Source organism: Scardinius erythrophthalmus, assembly GCF_964197995.2.
Source record: "Scardinius erythrophthalmus genome assembly, chromosome: 18".
NCBI lineage: Eukaryota > Metazoa > Chordata > Actinopteri > Cypriniformes > Leuciscidae > Scardinius > Scardinius erythrophthalmus.
Genome location: NC_138238.1, coordinates 32,103,234 through 32,122,322, shown reverse-complemented (window position 1 = coordinate 32,122,322; position 19,089 = coordinate 32,103,234). Strand labels below are relative to the sequence as shown.

At 41.9% G+C, this 19,089-nt stretch overlaps 1 protein-coding gene across 1 annotated transcript; it reads left to right on the top strand.

The window, feature by feature from the left end:
• Positions 1–46: 46 nt before the first annotated feature.
• On the top strand, positions 47–4,109 carry LOC308706364 (SUN domain-containing protein 1-like; the record flags this gene model as incomplete). Its single annotated transcript, XM_081391958.1, has 5 exons — positions 47–173; positions 1,985–2,100; positions 2,207–2,374; positions 3,252–3,344; positions 3,993–4,109. The coding sequence occupies 5 exons, from the start codon at positions 47–49 to the stop codon at positions 4,107–4,109; spliced, it is 621 nt and encodes a 206-aa protein (XP_081248084.1).
• Positions 4,110–19,089: the final 14,980 nt, after the last annotated feature.

Below are 19,089 nucleotides of genomic sequence, written 5' to 3'. Positions count from 1 at the left end.
ACCGACATGTTGTCCGATCGGACTAAGACGTGGTGACCCCTCAAGTATGGGAGAAAAAACCCCAGAGCTAACTCGACCGCTCTCATCTCTAGACAGTTTATGTGTAGGCATTTCTCCGGGCCTGACCAGAGGCCGGAAGTTGGCCTGCCCCCGTACAGGGCACCCCAACCGAGGTTGGAAGCATCTGTCGAGACTACTTTTAGCTTTGAGACCGTCCCCATGTCGACACCTGACTTGTACCAGAGGGCTGTCTTCCAAGGTTCTAGGGCTTCGATACAGCCCTGGGTTACCCTGAGACGAAAGTGACCCGATGTCCACGCACGAGACAGGACTCGGGACGGGACTTTAGCCAGTACTGGAGGGGGCGCATTTGTAGCAGACCCAGCTGAAGTACTGCTGAAGCCGATGCCATGCGGCCCAGAATCCTCTGAAACATTTTGAGAGGAGTGACGTTGCCAACTTTGAATGACGCCGCTAGGCGCTAGATGGAGAGCGCGCGCTGTGACGTAAGCCGTGCTTTCATTGACACAGAGTCTATTTCTGTTCCCAGAAAAGTACAAGAAGTACATTCTAAGGAGGATGAAATACAAGTACAACAAGGAACATATATAAAAAATCTGCAACCCATCCCAGTGGACTCCACCAGAGCAACACAACGTGAAGCGTCATTGACATACGTTGAGATGGACATGCTAAAATCAAAGATTGGACAAATATTGTGGGTTGCCAGGCAAAGCCGGTCTGACATAATATATGACATATCTGTTGGTATCTAACACAAAGCATGCTACTGTTCATCTTGAGGTTCCAGTACTTATGGGAAAACAGTTCTGTTAAATTGGCGATGTACAGTGATTCCTCAATAGGAAATCTTACGGACGGTGGCACACAGGGTGGACATTTCATCATGCTTATGGGGGAAAATGGAAAATTTTCACCAATATCTTGGCATTCAAAACGGATCAGGAGAGATGTACGGAGTACCTTAGCTGGAGAGACTTTGGCACTTGCCGATGGAGTTGACTGCAGTTTTCCTCGCTACACTATACTCTGAGATTACCACTGGTGGCTGCTCATGCATCAATGTGCCTATTGTGTGTGTAATAGACAATCATTCCCTTCTCGATGCTCTCAAACCTACAAAATCTGTAACCGAAAAGAGACTGCGCCTAGAAATCAGCAGTATGAAGATACACTCTGGAACTACTCAGCAGATCTTGTGGTCAGCCACTAAAGAGCAGATAGCTAACTGCTTGACAAAAAAGGGCGCATCTGCACTTGGCCTTCTGAAAGCTCTCAGCACAGGTGTTTGCTATCTTAAGCACTGAACGGATTTGACAATGAATTGCTTATGTTTTGTCAATGTCTTGTCATTTAAACTGAAGCACTTAAGTTAACCAGTTATCCTGTTATAATAATAACAAATGCTTATGTTCTAAAACTTTAACAGTATTTTTTTTTTTTAAGAAAAAAAGGGAGATCAAGTTATGTTTCTTTTACTGCACGTGCGAAGAGCAGCCTTTATGGGTTAGCGCGTTTTTCTTTTTTGGTTGTTCGGTCTGGCGTCCTATGAGAGGAAGACCGGCTATGTTGAACGTGATGGAACAATAAAGAGTTTATTATCAGTTAACAGTTGTAGTTATTGAGTCAACACCACTGACTACCAAATCATTTCACAAAAAAATTATAAAAACTGAAAGATTTTTTAAATTGAAAAACGTTAAAATTGAAAATAGTTGATCCTGATAAGTGCTCATTGTCACAGCTGTGAAATCAACTTTTCTTATTTCATGAGGGGGTTTGGCATCACAACGACTTTGTTTCCAGACGGACACGCGATACACGTCTCCTTGAAATCCTGTAGAATTCAACCAATCACATGACGACTTCAAAGCGTTTCCCATTTTGTGTGCCCTTGCCTCAGACGTCTAATGCATGGTACTAGCCTAAATATGACAAGATCTGCATTTCTTTGTGTCTGTAGGAGGCAGCATCATAAGCACTCGTTGCTCAGAGTCCTTCAACACCAAAACGGCACTGATGAGTCTGTTTGGCCTCCCGCTGTGGTACTTCTCTCAGTCACCACGTGTAGTCATACAGGTCTGACACCTTTGAGAATTCTCATTTCACGTGTAGCTCTGATTTCCAATGGTCTCTTTCTCTTCTGTCTATATCACTGTTTCTCTTCATCCGTTTGTCCCTACAGCCAGACGTGCATCCTGGGAACTGCTGGGCATTTAAAGGTTCATATGGTTATCTGGTGATCGGCTTGTCCATGAAGATTGTGCCTACAGCCTTTTCTCTGGATCATACGCCCAAATCCCTGTCGCCCACCGGCAACATTAGCAGTGCCCCACGAGACTTCAATGTATATGTAAGAACACATAGAATTCAAATAATATCAGGGTTTCTACTTCTCTCCAATGAATATACTAATGAATAAGATTTGTTTTTACATTTTTTTTTTTTTTTGCAATTTCCAGCAAATAACATATTGTAGAGTAAAACTAGAATATACACTACCAGTCATTTGTTTGGAATAATTGATTTTGGTTTTTGAAAGTATCTTTTGTTCAGCAAGGCTGCATTTATTTGATTGAATTGACCAGTAGTGTGTGTCCACTGTAGAAATGTTATTAATATCCATAATTTCCCAAACCTAGAAGTCAACCTTTTTATTTTATTTGATAAAGTTTCCTGGTTTTCAAATGTCTACAGTGCTGGGTAGATTGCAAATTGTCCATTACTGAATACAAATTGCAATACCTAAAATGTGTCATGTAATAGATTACATCACTAGCTACAATTTTTATAGTGTAATCTGACTACTTTTTGATTACTTTTGACCTGACTTGTTTATAACACTGATTTGAATATAATAGAATGTGTTTTTTCACTAACTAAATTTTTTTTATATTTTATGCTGTGCTCTCAATTTACCATGTATTTATAGTCGCCTGGCCTGACTAGTGGCTGATCTGTGTGTGCAATTCCACAAAACTTTTGAGAAGGGAAAATTGAAACAATATAAAAATTAGGAAGAATCAATGATTACGTTAAGTAAAGAATTCAATAAAAAAAGTAACTGTTCTTACATAATTACAAGTATTTAAATTTTGGAATCGGATTACGTAATCCAGGTGACATATAATCAGTTACTACCCAGCACTGACTAACTTCTTTTTACATATTAGACAAAGGATGACTTATCTTGGTCAAAGTAAAAAAAAGAAGTCTCTGTTCTGTTAAAGGGTCTTGATGACGAGCAGCAGGAAGAGGGGCAGTTGCTCGGACAGTTTGTCTATGAAGAAGATGGAGATGCTCTTCAGACCTTCTTGGTCTCTGTAAGTATTGTGATTTTGTTATTTCAGTCATTTAATCAGCCTGTCGCTACATAAATATTAAATCTAGGTGTAACTGATTGGCTGATGGACTGTCTTTAAAGGATTTGTTTACCCAGAAATGAAAATATCCCACAATTTACTCGCCCTCAGCCATCCTAGGTGTATATGACTTTCTTTGCTCAGCCAAACGCAATCGGAGTTATGTAAAAATATATCGTGGCTCTTCCCAGTTTTGTAATGGCATTGAATGGCGCCAGTGTTTTGGAAATTCCAAAAAGCGCATCCATCCATCATAAAATTAATCCATACGGCCATTACAAAACTGGGAAGAGTCAGGATATTATTTAATATGACGATTGTGTTCGGCTGAAAGAAGAAATTCATAAACTCCTAGAATGACTTGAGGGCGAGGAAATTATGGGACCATTTTTTGGGGGGTGAACTATTCCTCTAAGTCACCATGAAATCAATCAATTCCATTTATTATAAAGGATTTATCCATGCACTTTTTTTTTTTATTCACACACCCTCATATTCTTTAATCTTTAGTTTAGCCACCTCTGGTGTTGAGACGGTGTTTATTTGTTATCTTTATTGGATTTTGATGACTCTTGCCTAAACTTGTAATTCTGTATCTCTGTCTTCAAGGAGGAGGTGACGAGAGCTTTTCAGATCATTGAGATGAGAGTGCTGTCTAACTGGGGTCATCCTGAATACACTTGTGTGTACCGTTTCCGGGTGCATGGGAAGCTTGTTGATGAATGACTTTCAAGCACTTGGAACATTATGAACTCCTGACAATTTGTCACTCATGCACTGGAAAAAAGAGTCAGACTCAGCACTTGCACTCGTCTCATTCTGATGCATCACACTGTTTCCAATTTTGTCAGTCATCAGGGTTATGCTTTTTTCATTTATTATTATTATTATTATTATTATTATTATTATTATTCACCACAAAATTCTACAAACAAAACAGTGAAGAATGTATTTTAGACTAAATGTAAGTTTTGTTAAGTTCTTCAATTTTGTGCTTTTTTGTTTTCATTTGTTTTTTTGCCAGCTGATATGTGCCCTATTTATTAATGGCTAGAGAAATATAACTATTTTTTTGTATTTAAGTTGATATGGTGAGTTTGGATTTTCATGATCTTTATGCAAAGGATTTTGTAATTGCCATGTGATCTTTATAGGTTGGCTTTTCAAATAAAATTCTATTTTTTATTATTTTAAAAAGGATTTTGTGCGTTTATTATTGTGGATAAGGTGGTGCAGTAATTTTTGACACAGGAAAAAATAGAGTACAGCCTACTTAGTGCTGATAAAGCAAGTCTTTCTGCTTTGTGGCAAACTTCACTGCCGTCTGATCAACAAAATAAATAATTAGTTATGATTAATTATGTCTAGTATCTGTATTATTTTTAACCAATCTTTAGTTTAAAAAGGTCAAGTTCTCTAGACTAGGGATGTCACGATACCAAAATTTCAGTAGTCGATACCAATACCATCAATTTTACGGTTATCGGTACCAATTTCGGTATCACAGCAAAATCTGATGGAACTATTTTTCTATTTTATTTAACTACTTGAAAAAAATATTCAATTCAATTCAATGACTTTATTTATGATGGTAATCATAATAATACATATAGCATTAAAGGCTACATGCTGTTTAAACGTAAATATTGCTTATAAAAGAATCCCATGGAGACATAGCTAAATCTACTGCACATATTATTTATTTCTGTAAATTTTTTCAAGTTAAACCGACCTTTTATTTTGACGGGTTGTCGTGAAGACCTTGAAGACCAGGTTGTCGTGAGTTTCTGTGTGTGTATAATATGACGAAAGTTTTTTTCTCAAATTAAACGGTAAAATGCTCATGAAGTGACTCTAAGAGTGGCTCTGGAGATGAATTTCATCATGTCATCATATCGTGAGGCAGCAGAGACTGAAAAAAGCGCGAGCGTCACTCGTGCTTCAGTGTGTGTGTTTGTGTGTGTGTGTGAGGTAAATGAAACCGCGCGTCTGCGCCATTCATTCGCACAGAGACAAGCAGAACATGCAGGGTTAATATTTAAATATTCTTTTTGCAGTTTAATATACACAGAAACTAAATATATCTTGGTATATAACGGATACAGACAGTGCATGCTCCAAGTCAAAAAGTTAGTCTGGAGCCCGCGCTTAGAGAAAAACACGGAAGCGACTTAAAGCAGCTGTAGTGGGTACCGAATATACCCGGTGCGGTACTAACGTTACATAAATGTTGGAATCGTCACATTTTCAATACCGAAGTACCGGTACTTTGCCAACACTAGACTGAGACTTTCTAATATGATGTTCCACGTCATAAATGAAACCTTAAAATCGTCCTTCAACTCCCTTCATTCTCCACTGAATTTATTCCCAAAATGGTGGCAAAAATATAATTTATATTTAATTTGTTAGTTAACCCTATAAAGTCTATTGCATCATATTTGATATCAGAATATCTGAAGGCCTCTGAATCGTCAGCATGATCAACTTAGCTGGAAAACCTGTTGATTACAATCTACTAAATGCCTTCTGTTGTCTTTTTTTATAAGGAAGTAAAAGGCCTTTTAGAATTATTGTAAAGATGTCTATCTTATGTTGTGGCTCTTTGCAGTGAAATATGTTTTTTTACTTACTTTTATAAAGTAAATATAAGAATACATTTGATATTATTTCAAGATGGAGATAAACTGGATTGAAGCAACTATGGTTTACTTGATTAACAAATATTTTCTTTTCTCAAATTAGTTCAAATTGATTCACTTCATATTACACATGTTTTATGTTTTCATAGTCAGGAGGAGTCATGGATCTTTAAAATTTTAGTTTGCAAACTTTTTTATTTACACAGGTTAAAGGTGAGGATGGACGATGATCCGCATTAGGAGGAGTTGTAGTTGCGGTTGTGCTTGTTGATCCACAAGTGCTTCAGTCTCGGATCGTTCGTGTAGCGCTCAAGCAGCAACTCTTTTTCTCTTCGCTCCTCCTCTTTGATTATTTTCTTCTCCTCCTGTTTCTTGGCCTTCTCCTCTGCCCAGGTGAACAGAAAAAGTGGAACTTTCTTTTTGCACATTTTCTGGACGTTGGCCTTGTGCTGGGTCTCAGTCTTGGGGCCGTCAGGAGAGGCTACACAGAAGAGCCTCATCATGTGCTCATCGATCTGAGACGCCTCATCCGAATGGCCTTGCATGGCCTTGGAGTCTCCCATTTCCCTGGGGTCACCTTCCTCTTCCTCAAATCCCAGGATCTCCTCCACTTCGCTCGCCCACGCTTCCTCCTGCACCTCGCTGTCCTTCTCCAACCAAGCAAACATCTTTCTCACTCTCATTTCAGCCTCCGGCGTTTGGGAGCGTTCAGTCTCGAGTAAGTCACTGGCCTGGATGGTCTTCCCTCTGTACTCCACATACTCGTTCTCCTCATCCTCGATGTCAACCAGCATGAGTTGTGGAAGTGGCTCAAATGGGGAAGTGAACGGCTGAGGCTTCCGGGTGGGAGGACGTCGCAGAGCAACGACTTCATCAGGTGCAGGAGTGGGGCTCGGAGGAAGTCCTTTGGGAGGACGCACTTGGGATGAAGAGAACCGGATAGAAAACAGTTCATCAGGTGCTGGAGTGGGACGTGGAGGAACCGCCAATGGAACCATCTGTGGTTTCGTAGGACGCATTTGGGATGAAGAGCGTCGGATGGAAAACAGTGCATCAGGTGCTGGCGTGGGACGCGGAGGAACCGCCAATGGATGCATCTGGGATGAAGAGCGTCGGAAGGAAACAACTTCATCTGGACATGAAGGAGCCGCCGACGGTTTGGGAGGATCCACTTGAAGCGGAGAAGATGGCAGGGATAACACATCCTCAGGTGCTGGAACTGGTTGAGGATGCACGGCTGGTTTTGTCACTGGCGGCAGGGGTTTGAGGCGAGCGCCTGGTAGAGCGAGGTGTCCGGAGACACTTGGAAGCTTTGGGAGTTCTCCCTCTATTGGCTTTAAGAAGGAAGATCTTACTGTAGAATGCAGAGGTTTGACCTCCACAAGTGGCGTTGGCCCTGTGATCTTCTGTTTCCTCCGTTTTCTCACCTTCCTTTTCTTTTCTCCAGCTTCTCTGGATCCAGCCGCTGATTCTTGCGCTGCACACTGCTGTGCTCTCTGAGGTGTCTCCCTTCTGTGCAAAAACGGAGCAAAACACCCAAACAATTTACTAAATATACTGCTAAACAGCGCCATTATGGACACCGAATGCTGCAAAAGAATTCAATATCTGCAGAAAGTCTCAAATCTTTCGATCGATTTACTTCTAACACACCAACATTAGACCAGAGTCAGAGTTGTCGTTTAGAGTTGCCATGACGCATTCTCCATATGATGTCACCACAGTTAGAGCTCTGCTGCATCTGGAGCTGCTCAGTTCAAACACAAACATTCACAATACTGGCATCAGATGAAATACTGACTGTTTCCCACACACTCCTTCCCCTCACTGAATATTAAACTGAGATAGTGGAAATAAATGTTCCCTGGTTTAAGCCTATTATTTCATTTTTTTTTTTCAATTAATATTTCTACATTAAAATTGTTATATTTAAAACATTAATCTCCTAACATAATTTATGCACAGTGTTGGGTACATCTCTCTCTTAAAAAAAATAATGTAATTACTAACTACTAATTACATCTTCAACAGTGTAATTTAGTCTACTACTACTAATTTCTCTCTCTCTCTCTCTCTCTCTCTCTCTCTCTCTCTAGTATCCTATTCCATTACTTGTTACTAATTATTTTCTAAATCCCATATCAACCTCGACCAGTTGAACAATACAACATGAAACTGCTCTTTTAATTCTTTCAAATAAATGATATAAAATTGCAAAAAAAAAATTTGAACTGACCAAAGTATTTAAAGGGAGAAGGTTACATAACATTATAACATAAGATGTAAATCTTTTATGTTAAATATATTGTTATATAGCCTATAGATGTCTATACAGCATTTCATGGAATTGAATCAGGCATTCATTTAATTACAGTTAGGCCTATAGCCTACTTCCGATCATGCAAGGCATGAACGTTTTGATAATATTTATAATCGACCTAGGACTCATCTTGGTTAGATGCCTGTGAGAGGTAGATCTGCTCCAGTCCATCAAGAGGCAGCAGAGAGTGTGTTTATTGGTTTATCCTGAGTTTCCTAAAGGGACAGTTCAGCCAGAATGAACATTATTGTCATTATTTTCATTGTTTCCCCATTGAATAATCTGTTTTATTCAGAAATATGTCAGATATGACATTAGTGTCTCTGAAGTATATGCTATTAACTTTCATTCAGGTTTGATAATTATTCTGCCAATGTGATGGTCGATGGAAAGCCGGTGAACTTGGGACTGTGGGATACAGCAGGACAGGAGGATTACGACAGACTTCGACCGCTTTCCTACCCTCAGACGGTACTGTCATAATAATAGAGCTAAAACAGATGCATCACAATATTGTTCTTAAATAATTAGATGTTTATTTGAGGTTTTATCAGTGGACCCATTATTATATTATATATATTATATTATAATTGTGTTACAGCAAAAAGCCATAGGATAACATTTTTGAGAATTTTGACTCTTTGCCTTTGGCTTGATCACCCAAAAATGAAAATTCTGTCATTACTCACCCTCATGTCGTTTCAAACCTGTAAGCCTTTCGTTCATCTTCAGAACACAAATGAAGATCTTTTTGATGAAATCTGAGAGCTTTCTGTCCCTCCATTGGTAGTCTACACAACAAACACTGACACTTCAAAAAGTTCAGAGATCGTAAAACTAATCCATATGAATTGAGTGGTTTAGTCCAAATGTTCTGAAGAGACTCGATCGCATATGCTTTTATTTATTCACATATGAACATTGATTAACAAACAGCTCACCCGAAACTGCTTGACACGCGAGAACAAACCTCATTGGTTCTTTCTGAAGCTCAAACGTTGTGCGTAACACGAGAATGAATCTAATTGGTTCTCGCACGTCAAGCGAACATGCTTGAGCTTCTGTTTACCACAACTGATGTGTGAGTTGATGAATGTTTATATGTGAATAAAAGCCTAAATTCAACCAGTTCATCATGAATTGAGCGGTTTAGTCTGAGTTTTCTGAAGAGACACGATCACTTTATATGAATTAGTTTTATGATCTCTTTATGAACTTTTTGAAGCATCAAAGTGCGTAGCGTACCAAAGTAGTTTCGCCTTAATTTAAAACGCACTTGCTGCAGCAAGCAGACCTAAGCGAGACGGCTTTGCGCGCTTATTGGCTGCTCTGCGGCAACTGCTGCAACCTATGGAGAGGCAGCTGTCACGGCCCGCCAAAATGGGAGTGGCTATGGCTATATAAACCGTGCCGTCCATAGTTGCCTTGGTTTCATCGACTGAAGCGATACTGTATCGGAGCACAAGCACAGCAAGGTAACGCAACACTCGTTCCCTCATCTCAGGGAACCGAGGTTACGTTAGTAACCGAGACGTTCCCTTTCGAGAGTACTCTCGTGTTGCATAAGCCTTAGCTTACGCTACGGGAACCCTGTGTAAAACGCAGTGCGTGCTCAAAAAACTTCCTCAGTCAGCGTCCCAGGGCAAGTGCCCGGGGCTCATAAGACGAGTAAGCTATTCGCCTTCGAGGGCCGAGCTTATCAGTACACTGTCCTGCCGTTTGGCCTGTCTTTAGCACCCCGTACATTCACGAAGTGCATGGACGCGGCGCTCGCCCCCCTGAGACAACAGGGTATTCGAATACTGAACTATCTATATGACTGGCTAATTCTAGCTCAGTCAGAGACGGAACTGATGACTCACAAAGTTTTGCTACTCAGTCGCTTACAGAATCTGGGTCTCAAGATCAATTTGACCAAGAGCTCGCTGTTATCCAGTCAGAAAATTTATTTTCTGGGAACAGAAATAGACTCTGTGTCAATGAAAGCACGGCTTACGTCACAGCGCGCGCTCTCCATCCAGCACCTAGCGGCGTCATTCAAAGTTGGCAACGTCACTCCTCTCAAAATGTTTCAGATGATTCTTGGCCGCATGGCATCGGCTTCAGCAGTACTTCAGCTGGGTCTGCTACAAATGCGCCCCCTCCAGTACTGGCTAAAGCCCCGAGTCCCGTCTCGTGCGTGGACATCGGGTCACTTTCGTCTCAGGGTAACCCAGGGCTGTATCGAAGCCCTAGAACCTTGGAAGACAGCCGACTGGTACAAGTCAGGTGTTGACATGGGGATGGTCTCAAAGCTAAAAGTAGTCTCGACAGATGCTTCCAACCTCGGTTGGCCAACTTCCGGCCTCTGGTCAGGCCCGGAGAAATGCCTACACATAAACTGTCTAGAGATGAGAGTGGTCGAGTTAGCTCTGGAGTTTTTTCTCCCATACTTGAGGGGTCACCACGTCTTAGTCCGATCGGACAACATGTCGGTGGTGTCCTACACAAACCGCCAAGGCGGCATCAGATCTCGGAGCCTGTACACCAGGGCCAAACGCCTTCTCATGTAGACTCAGCACAATCTGCACTCGCTGAGAGCGGCGCACGTACCAGGCACTCTGAACTTGGGTCCAGACATGCTATCCAGGGACAACGTTCCCCCAGGGGAATGGTCCCTTCACCCCCAGTGGTTTAGCTGGTATAGAGCATTTTTGGCAGGGCAGAGGTCGACCTCTTCGCCTCAGAAGACAACGCTCATTGCCAAATTTACTTCACGAAGAGCAGGGACGCGCTGGCCCATGACTGGCCCAGTCGTCCGCTCTATGCGTTCCCACTGATCTTGCTGTTACCACAGGTTATCAAATGAATCAGGGAGAGCAAGTGCGCTGTGCTCCTAGTAGCTCCGCTTTGGAGGAACCAAGTGTGGTTCCCGGAGCTGATGCAGCTACCGGGAACAGCCCCGTGGCCGATCCCAGTGAGGAGAGACCTCCTCTCTCAGGCCAAAAGGACGCTCTGGAATCCCCACCCCGAGCTGTGGGCCCTGCATGTATGGGCCCTCAACGGGTACCTGTTAACCTCCCAGAGGGAGTGTTAAACACTATACCGTCTTCCCGATGGCTCTCGCTTCAGTCAAGCGTGTAGGTGACCTGCACGCGCTCTGCGCTACCTGTCTTGAGTTTGGGCCTAATGATTCTAAGGTCATCCTCAAACCAAGACACGGTTATGATCCTAAGATACTTGCCACTCCATTCAGAGCGCAAGTTATTTCCCTGTCTGCTCTCCCTATATCTGATGACGAGAGGGACGCAAATGTTCTCTGCCCTGTTAGGGCTCTTAGGATTTATGTGGAGCGTTCTGCTGTTTTCAGACAATCAGAACAGCTCTTTGTATCCTTTGGTGGCCGCACTAAAGGGTTGGCTGCCACTAAACAGAGCCTTTCACGTTGGATAGTCGATGCTATTTCATTGGCTTACGCATCCAAAGGCCTCTGTTGCCCCCTGGGCATCAGGGCTCACTCTACTAGAGGCATGGCCTCGTCCTGGGCTTGGTCCAGTGGGATTTCACTTCAGGATATCTGTATGGCGGCAGGCTGGGCATCTCCGTCTACATTTATCAGGTTTTACAACCTAGAAGTTCCCGCTTTACAGGCTAGACTGTTATCAGTTTAACCATGCTGCTGCAGTTACTTGCCTGACTTAGATCTGGCATAACTGTACTATAATGTATCAAGCATTATTCATTCATGTTAGCTTCACTAAAGTTAACATGCTTTAGTTAGCTTTAGTGGGTGAGGGCGAGGCACGCGGGTATCCTCCTGGCGTGACCTCGTGTGTTATAGAGGCGTCCGGTGCTCTCTGAGAAAGGCGGTTTTTATGGCGCGGCCCATGAGAGAGAGGCGGAAGTGTGTCCTCACCGAAGACAGCTAATCGAGCCCGCAGGGTCGATAAATCCATCATGTCGCACTCCGGGCCGCCGCCTTTAGAGAGAGCGATGTCGGCGTGGTCCTTCCCCAGGCAGGAGACGCAAAGGATGTGGCGGTCTCCAGCCGTGAGGGGGGCTCGGCACGAGCCGCAGGTGAGGCGGGGCATTTGAAACAACGCCCGCTAATTTGCTCTTCTAGAAAATGTGAGTGAACGCAGCGGCAACACACACGGAGCTTAAAGGATATATGCACGCCGGATGGCGCAGCGGGAGACGGCGGCTGAAGGCGGCGTAGGGAGAGTGTCCGAAGCCGGCTTTCTCAGTCCTGCAGTGCAGTGGCTCGTCCCGCTGAAGTGCTGTTTCAACGGCACGAGGCTTCTTCCAGAGTCAGCGAAGAGGATCATTCGCTGAAAGGAGATGAAATCAAGGCAGCTATGGACGGCGCGGGTTATATAGCCATAGCCACGCCCATTTTGGCGGGCCGTGACGCACGAAGGGCGCGAAGTGCCCTCATTGGTTCGTACGTCACAGCTGCCTCTCCATAGGTTGCAGCAGTTGCCGCAGAGCAGCCAATAAGCGCGCAAAGTCGTCTCGCTTAGGTCTGCTTGCTGCAGCAAGTGCGTTTTAAATTAAGAAAATTATAGGATAATTTTGGCTTCAATCTTCTCGAGAAAAGGGGCTTTCCCGTAAACTCGTAGCATAAGCTAAGGCTTACGCAACACGAGAGTACTCTCGAAAGGGAATGAAAGTCTTACGGGTTTGGAACGACATGAAGGTGAGTAATTAATGACAGAATTTTCATTTTTGGGTGAATTATCCCTTTAAGTTTAGAGAGCAGGAGGGATCTCGAAAATAATTTGATGACATACTGCTTAGGAAGTTTAATAAACACTAAGCCTTAGGACGTGAAATGTTTAAAAATAGCCCAGGTCTTGATTCCTGGCAGGCTAGAGTGATTTCTTATGTTACTCAGAGCATTAATGGCAGCTCTGTGTTGTCGTTGTCTTTGTTACTAAGGCTGTGAGAGTGAATGGCTCAATTGTTTGCTGTTGTCATCTAGGAACAAACCTCACTGTTTTTTTTTGTTGCTCTGTTTCATTGGGAATCAAGTGAAGTCAATTTACAGTTCATTAATGCAACAGTCTAGTTAATGCTGTGTTTTACAGATAGTCATATAATTCTAAAAGAAAATAGTTGAACATTAGACGGAATAACAGGAGGGTTTTGTCTGATTTGTTTTTCATTTCTTATAGGATGTGTTCTTGATCTGTTTCTCTCTTGTGAGTCCAGCCTCGTTTTAGAACGTCCGTGCGAAGGTAAGCAAGCCCTATTTTGTTGTTTCAGTCAATGTAGTCAATAACAGATCAGTGTGAAATTCATTCATGAACATTGTGCAAGTTTACTGCAACAATGGTGCATAATTTTAAAAATCCAGTGTTTAGTTCAGTGGTTCTCAAACTTTTTTTGGTCGCGCCCCCCTTTAAACCTTTTAAAAAATGTTTTTTTAGGAAAAAAAGTGCAGTGAAAAACTCCTTCAATAGTTTCACTTTGTAATGTCATTGAATCATGTAATCATAAGAGAATGATATATCAGAACTTAACATTTTTAATTTAATTAGACAAAAACATTTAAATATTTAATGATGCTTTGGATGAACAATATATAAAAGAGCCAATATATAACAGTTTTTGTAGTTATTGAGTCAACATTGGTAGCAGAGGATGGCTGCTGCTGGGAATTACAAAAATTCCCTATCATTTGACGAGAAGACGACTTACGAAAGTTGGATAAATGAGACTGAAATTATGTGTTACTGACCTGAAAAAAAAAAACAAGCCTTGGCAGTTACTTTGTCACTAATGGCAGAGCAAGGGACAGTGCTGTGGAAATTTCCGCTGAGGAAACTCGTAGCGAATTTGGACTTTTTGGTTTTTAAAAGAAGAAAAAGATCGGCAGTACACAGAGTTTGACCGGATCACCAGAGAGAGCTGTTCTATGGTGGATTACATCGTCGAGTTTGAGCATCGATACAACTTCCATTTTTGTAAGTTCAAAATGGAGCTTCCTGACGCCGTACTAGCCTTTAAGCTACTCAATACTGCCGGACTTACTGTTAAAGATAAACATTTAGCTCTTACAGCTTGCTCTAGCGTTTCTTTCACTGATATGAAATCAGCCTTAAAAAGAAATTTGGGCGATAATGTTGCTTCACCACGAGAGGGCGGCAGTGCACTGCAAAACGCAGATAGTGACACTGCCTATTACACAAGATACTCAGGAAAATGGGGATACAAGTCAAACACGACACCATAACCCCAAACCATAGCTCAAGGCACAACCCCCCTTGATAAATATGGCAATTTGCCAAAGCACGTATCACTGGGAAAAGGACTGTCCAAATAAAAAGGAACATGTAAGACTGACAAAAGATGAAGGACTAAAATATGACGTTGAAAAACGCAGAAATTTTCATGGAGTCTTTAGGATCAGCTGTGATTGACACAGTCTGTACAAGAACTGTGTGTGGAGAAAAATGGCTTGAGGATTACACAAGTGGGCTGCCACAGAGTGAGTTACTGAAAATAGATGACAAAGTGCAAGACCTTTCAGATTTGGTGATGGCAAGGTTGTTTATTCCACAAGGAAAGTTACTATTCCACCAAGGATAGGACATACCAGATGCAAAATAGAGACAGAAGTTGTTCCTGCAGAAATACCAATGCTTTTAAGCAAGACTTCATTGAAAAGAGCAAGTGCAGTTCTGGTCATTGCACATGACAAAGCAACGATGCTTAAACAACCTGTTGAACTTGAACTAACATCTTCAGGACATTACTGTGAATTTGAGAGAAGACATTCATCCAGATGAAAAGGAGACAAGTGAGAACAAGACACAAAATGAAAATGAAATTCTTACTGTGACAAAACATGACAATTAAAGAAAAAGATACTGTCCTATTGAAACTACACAGACAATTTGGACGTGCTTCAGCTTATAGACTGCAAAAATGACCGGCCTGCTCAGGTAATCATGATGATGAAAGCAACACAATTCTCAAGAACATTGTTAAAAACTGTGATACATGTAGCAGATACAGTCCTTGGAGCAATGGCCTTGTTGAAAGGCACAATCTGACCCTAACTGAAATTTTGCTGAAACTGAAGAGGGACAACAACTGTGACTGGAAGACCGCTCTACATTGGGCACTAATGGCAAAGAACTCCATGCACAATGTGCAAGGTTATAGTCCCTACCAGTTAGTGTTTGGGCAGAACCCAAATCTTCCCTCAGTCCTCACCGATAAGCTTCCAGCTCTGGAAACAAGTATGAGTAGTTGGATAGCTAAACAGATCACCACACTACATGCAATGAGAACAGCATTCACAGAAGCCGAATGCTCAGAGAGAATTAGAAGAGCCGTTCGTAAGCTACTCCGGCCCGTTGATGACAGATATGAAATGGGGGACAAAGTATATTATGAGCGAGTAGATTGTAATGAGTGTAAAGGTCCAGTTGTGGTCATAGGCCAAGATAGTGTGGTTGTATTTATCAGGCATGGTGGAACCTATGTTCGAGTGCATCAGTCCAGACTAAGAAAGGTGGATGACCCACAAACAAAACTGGAGGAGACAGAAGGAGAACAAATGAAAACAGATGAAAATCCCCAAATAACACCAGCAGCAGATCTCAGTGATACTGAAAGTGAAAATGCGGAAATGACACCAGAAAACGATGAACCTCTTAATGCTGAAGATGTCAGTGAACCTTCTGCATCAGTGCTACCTGGAGGGGAAAGTCTTGATCAAACCCACACGCCACAAACCTGCTCATCCACGAACTGTGAAGGTCTAAGACTAAAAAAAGATCAAATAGTTAAAGGGGGTGGTAAAACACCTTTTTTCGAAGGCTTGATTGTGTTTGTGGGGTGCACTGTAAAATGTGTTCATGCTTCGTTTTTAAAAATTCGCATTATTTTTCACATATTTAACCATTATTCTACACTGCTCTGTCCCTCCTTGTAAAAACGGTCGGATGATTTCCGCGGTCTATAAAGCTCCCCCCTTCACGCAATGGGCTCAGATTGGTTAGCTGGCCCAGTATGTTGTGATTCGCTAACCGCCAAGTACATGTTGTTTCGGAAACGTCACGCCCCTGCCCTTACCGGTAGTTTGTGCTTCAGTAAACAACGGAGTCAATATTGCCATACAAATTTGAGCCCGAATCAGACCCAGAGAATGTTAGTGGAGAGGAGCAGAACCTGTTCAAGAACGGCTGTTAAAGGACGTTTCAGAAAGGTAACTGATGTTTTTTAAGACTATATCTATTGTGATCGCTATATGACACTGTTACTTTTGTACATTTAAAACGATTGTAGCTTAAACTGTCGCCAGAACTATTAACCCAATACAAACACTAAACATTGGCTTTACAACAGTAGCCAAATCAAGCACAAAACCATGTTTAGCATGCCTGTAACGTTAGATAAACAAGCATGTAGATAAACAATACATAAAAGCTATAATCGAAGACTTTTACACTGATCACATAAACGACAACAACCACGAACATTCCAAGTTCGCTGCGCTGGTGATATTAAACAGAAGTTTGTATGTGTTTGTCGGATAAGTATGAATTAGCATTTAACAAACTGATTTGTGGTGGAGTCAAACAGCGTTGTCCTTCGTTTACTTTCTTGCTACAACGTGCAATTAACAATACGAACTATTACAGGAAAACACATCAACGAAAAAATCATACTTACTGGTTGTGGCTCGTAAACAACAGCTTCTGTTTTTAAAGTTGGAACTGCTCCATCTTTCAGGACGTTGTGCGAATCCTTTATCGGAGGAGGGGTTTATGTAAATATTGGGCTTAGTGATGTCAGCAAGTCCGCAGGAATGTCGTGTAGTCCCTACTGGACGTTTTTGTAGTTCTTAGAAAGTGATTTCTTTAACACCAAATATCTCCCTTTGCTTTAAACTTTGAGCGTTGTGACTTTGCAGATGTTGTTTATGCTCAAACAGCAACATTACACACTAACTAAAGTTAAAAAAGTGAAATCGTGTTTTACCACCCCTTTAAATACACAGATAATCAAAGTGGACAAATCCATACTGGAAAAATCCTCGGCCGAGCAGGAAAGGCAACCGGCAAACACAAAAACTGGTACAATTTGCAGTACAGTGAGCCTGAGGAAATTGCTGGCACAACTGCATCAGTCAATCTAAAGCCCCTTTCACACGGAGATTCCGGAAAATACACGGATAAAGTGACCCGGGATTTGACCCGGGTTCGTTTGATTTTGGTTCATTCACACTGCCAGTGATTTTCCGGAATCAGAGAGTGCGTTCACACACAACCCGTAAAAATCCCGTAAAGACATGTGACATCGATGTGACTTGTAATGTCTCAGCAGCGTCTTAAGTTTGCTTATGACTGCGATCTCTCTCTCGAGAAACCACGCTTGTGCATTTCTTTCTCTGATTCTATCATAAACTTGCGCATTACATACCGTTTCACTGCTGGCGAACGATCCCGGCTTCAGCATCATCATTACGACACGGCATTATAACTTTTGTTCACACAGCGCGCGTTCCGGGACTGAACATGGCAATGTTACTAGGTCCCCAAACCGGCATCGATCCCGGCATCAATCCCAGGTCGTGTTTGCGTTCACACAGAAGGCACTCTGGCAAATTGCCGGCAATTTCCCGGATTCAAATCGCTGTGTGAAAGGGGCTTAAGATAAATGGACAATGTTCAGGTCCGAACATGCTAAGTTGAGCACTGACTACAATGAAGATGATATATTGATAGTACATGATGATCTCTTCATGCCTGCAAAAAATACAGAACTCAGCACCTGGAAGAGAAATAACGTATTTGAAGAAGTGAAAGATGAAGGCCAGAAGTGTGTCTCCATGAGGTGGGTGTGCACACTTAAAGAAACAACTGCTGGAGTTGTACGTAAGGCTAGACTAGTGGCTAGAGGCTTTGAAGAAATGAACACTCAAGACCTTCCCAAAGACTCACCAACATGTGCCTCGGAGTCTCTAAAAATGATCATGGCAGTCATATGTCAGTATAAATGGCAGCTTAACTCCATGGACATTAAAGCAGCCTTTTTACAAGGTCAAGAGTTAACCAGAGATATTTACATTCACCCACCACAAGAAGTGCAGAACAAAGTTACCATATGGAAGTTGAAAAAAATGTGTTTATGGCCTAACAAAAAACCACCGGTTCAAAAAACCACCCACAAAACCTCTCACAATACAACTTTAACATAGTAGGATGTCCTGTTACTTCATCCTCTACAGTAAAAGACCTGGGTGTTATACTAGACTGCAACCTGTCTTTTGAAAATCATATTTCATATGTTACAAAAACGGCCTTTTTCCACCTTAGAAACATTGCTAAGCTACGTAATATTCTATCTGTTTCTGATGCTGAAAAGTTAGTTCATGCATTCATGACCTCGAGACTAGATTACTGTAATGCTTTATTAGCTGGTTGTCCTGCATCCTCAATAAACAAGCTACAGTTAGTTCAAAATGCCGCCGCTAGAGTTCTAACTAGATCAAGAAAATATGATCATATAACACCAATTTTATCATCACTACATTGGTTACCTATAAAGTCACGTATTAATTACAAGGTATTGCTACTGACTTATAAAGCCCTAAACGGCTTAGCTCCAGTCTATTTAACCGATCTTCTATCGCCCTATAATCCATCGCGCTCTTTAAGATCACTAAATTCGAGGCTTTTGGTCATACCTAGGATATCCAGATCCACCAAAGGAGGGAGAGCATTTTCACATTTAGCTCCAAAACTCT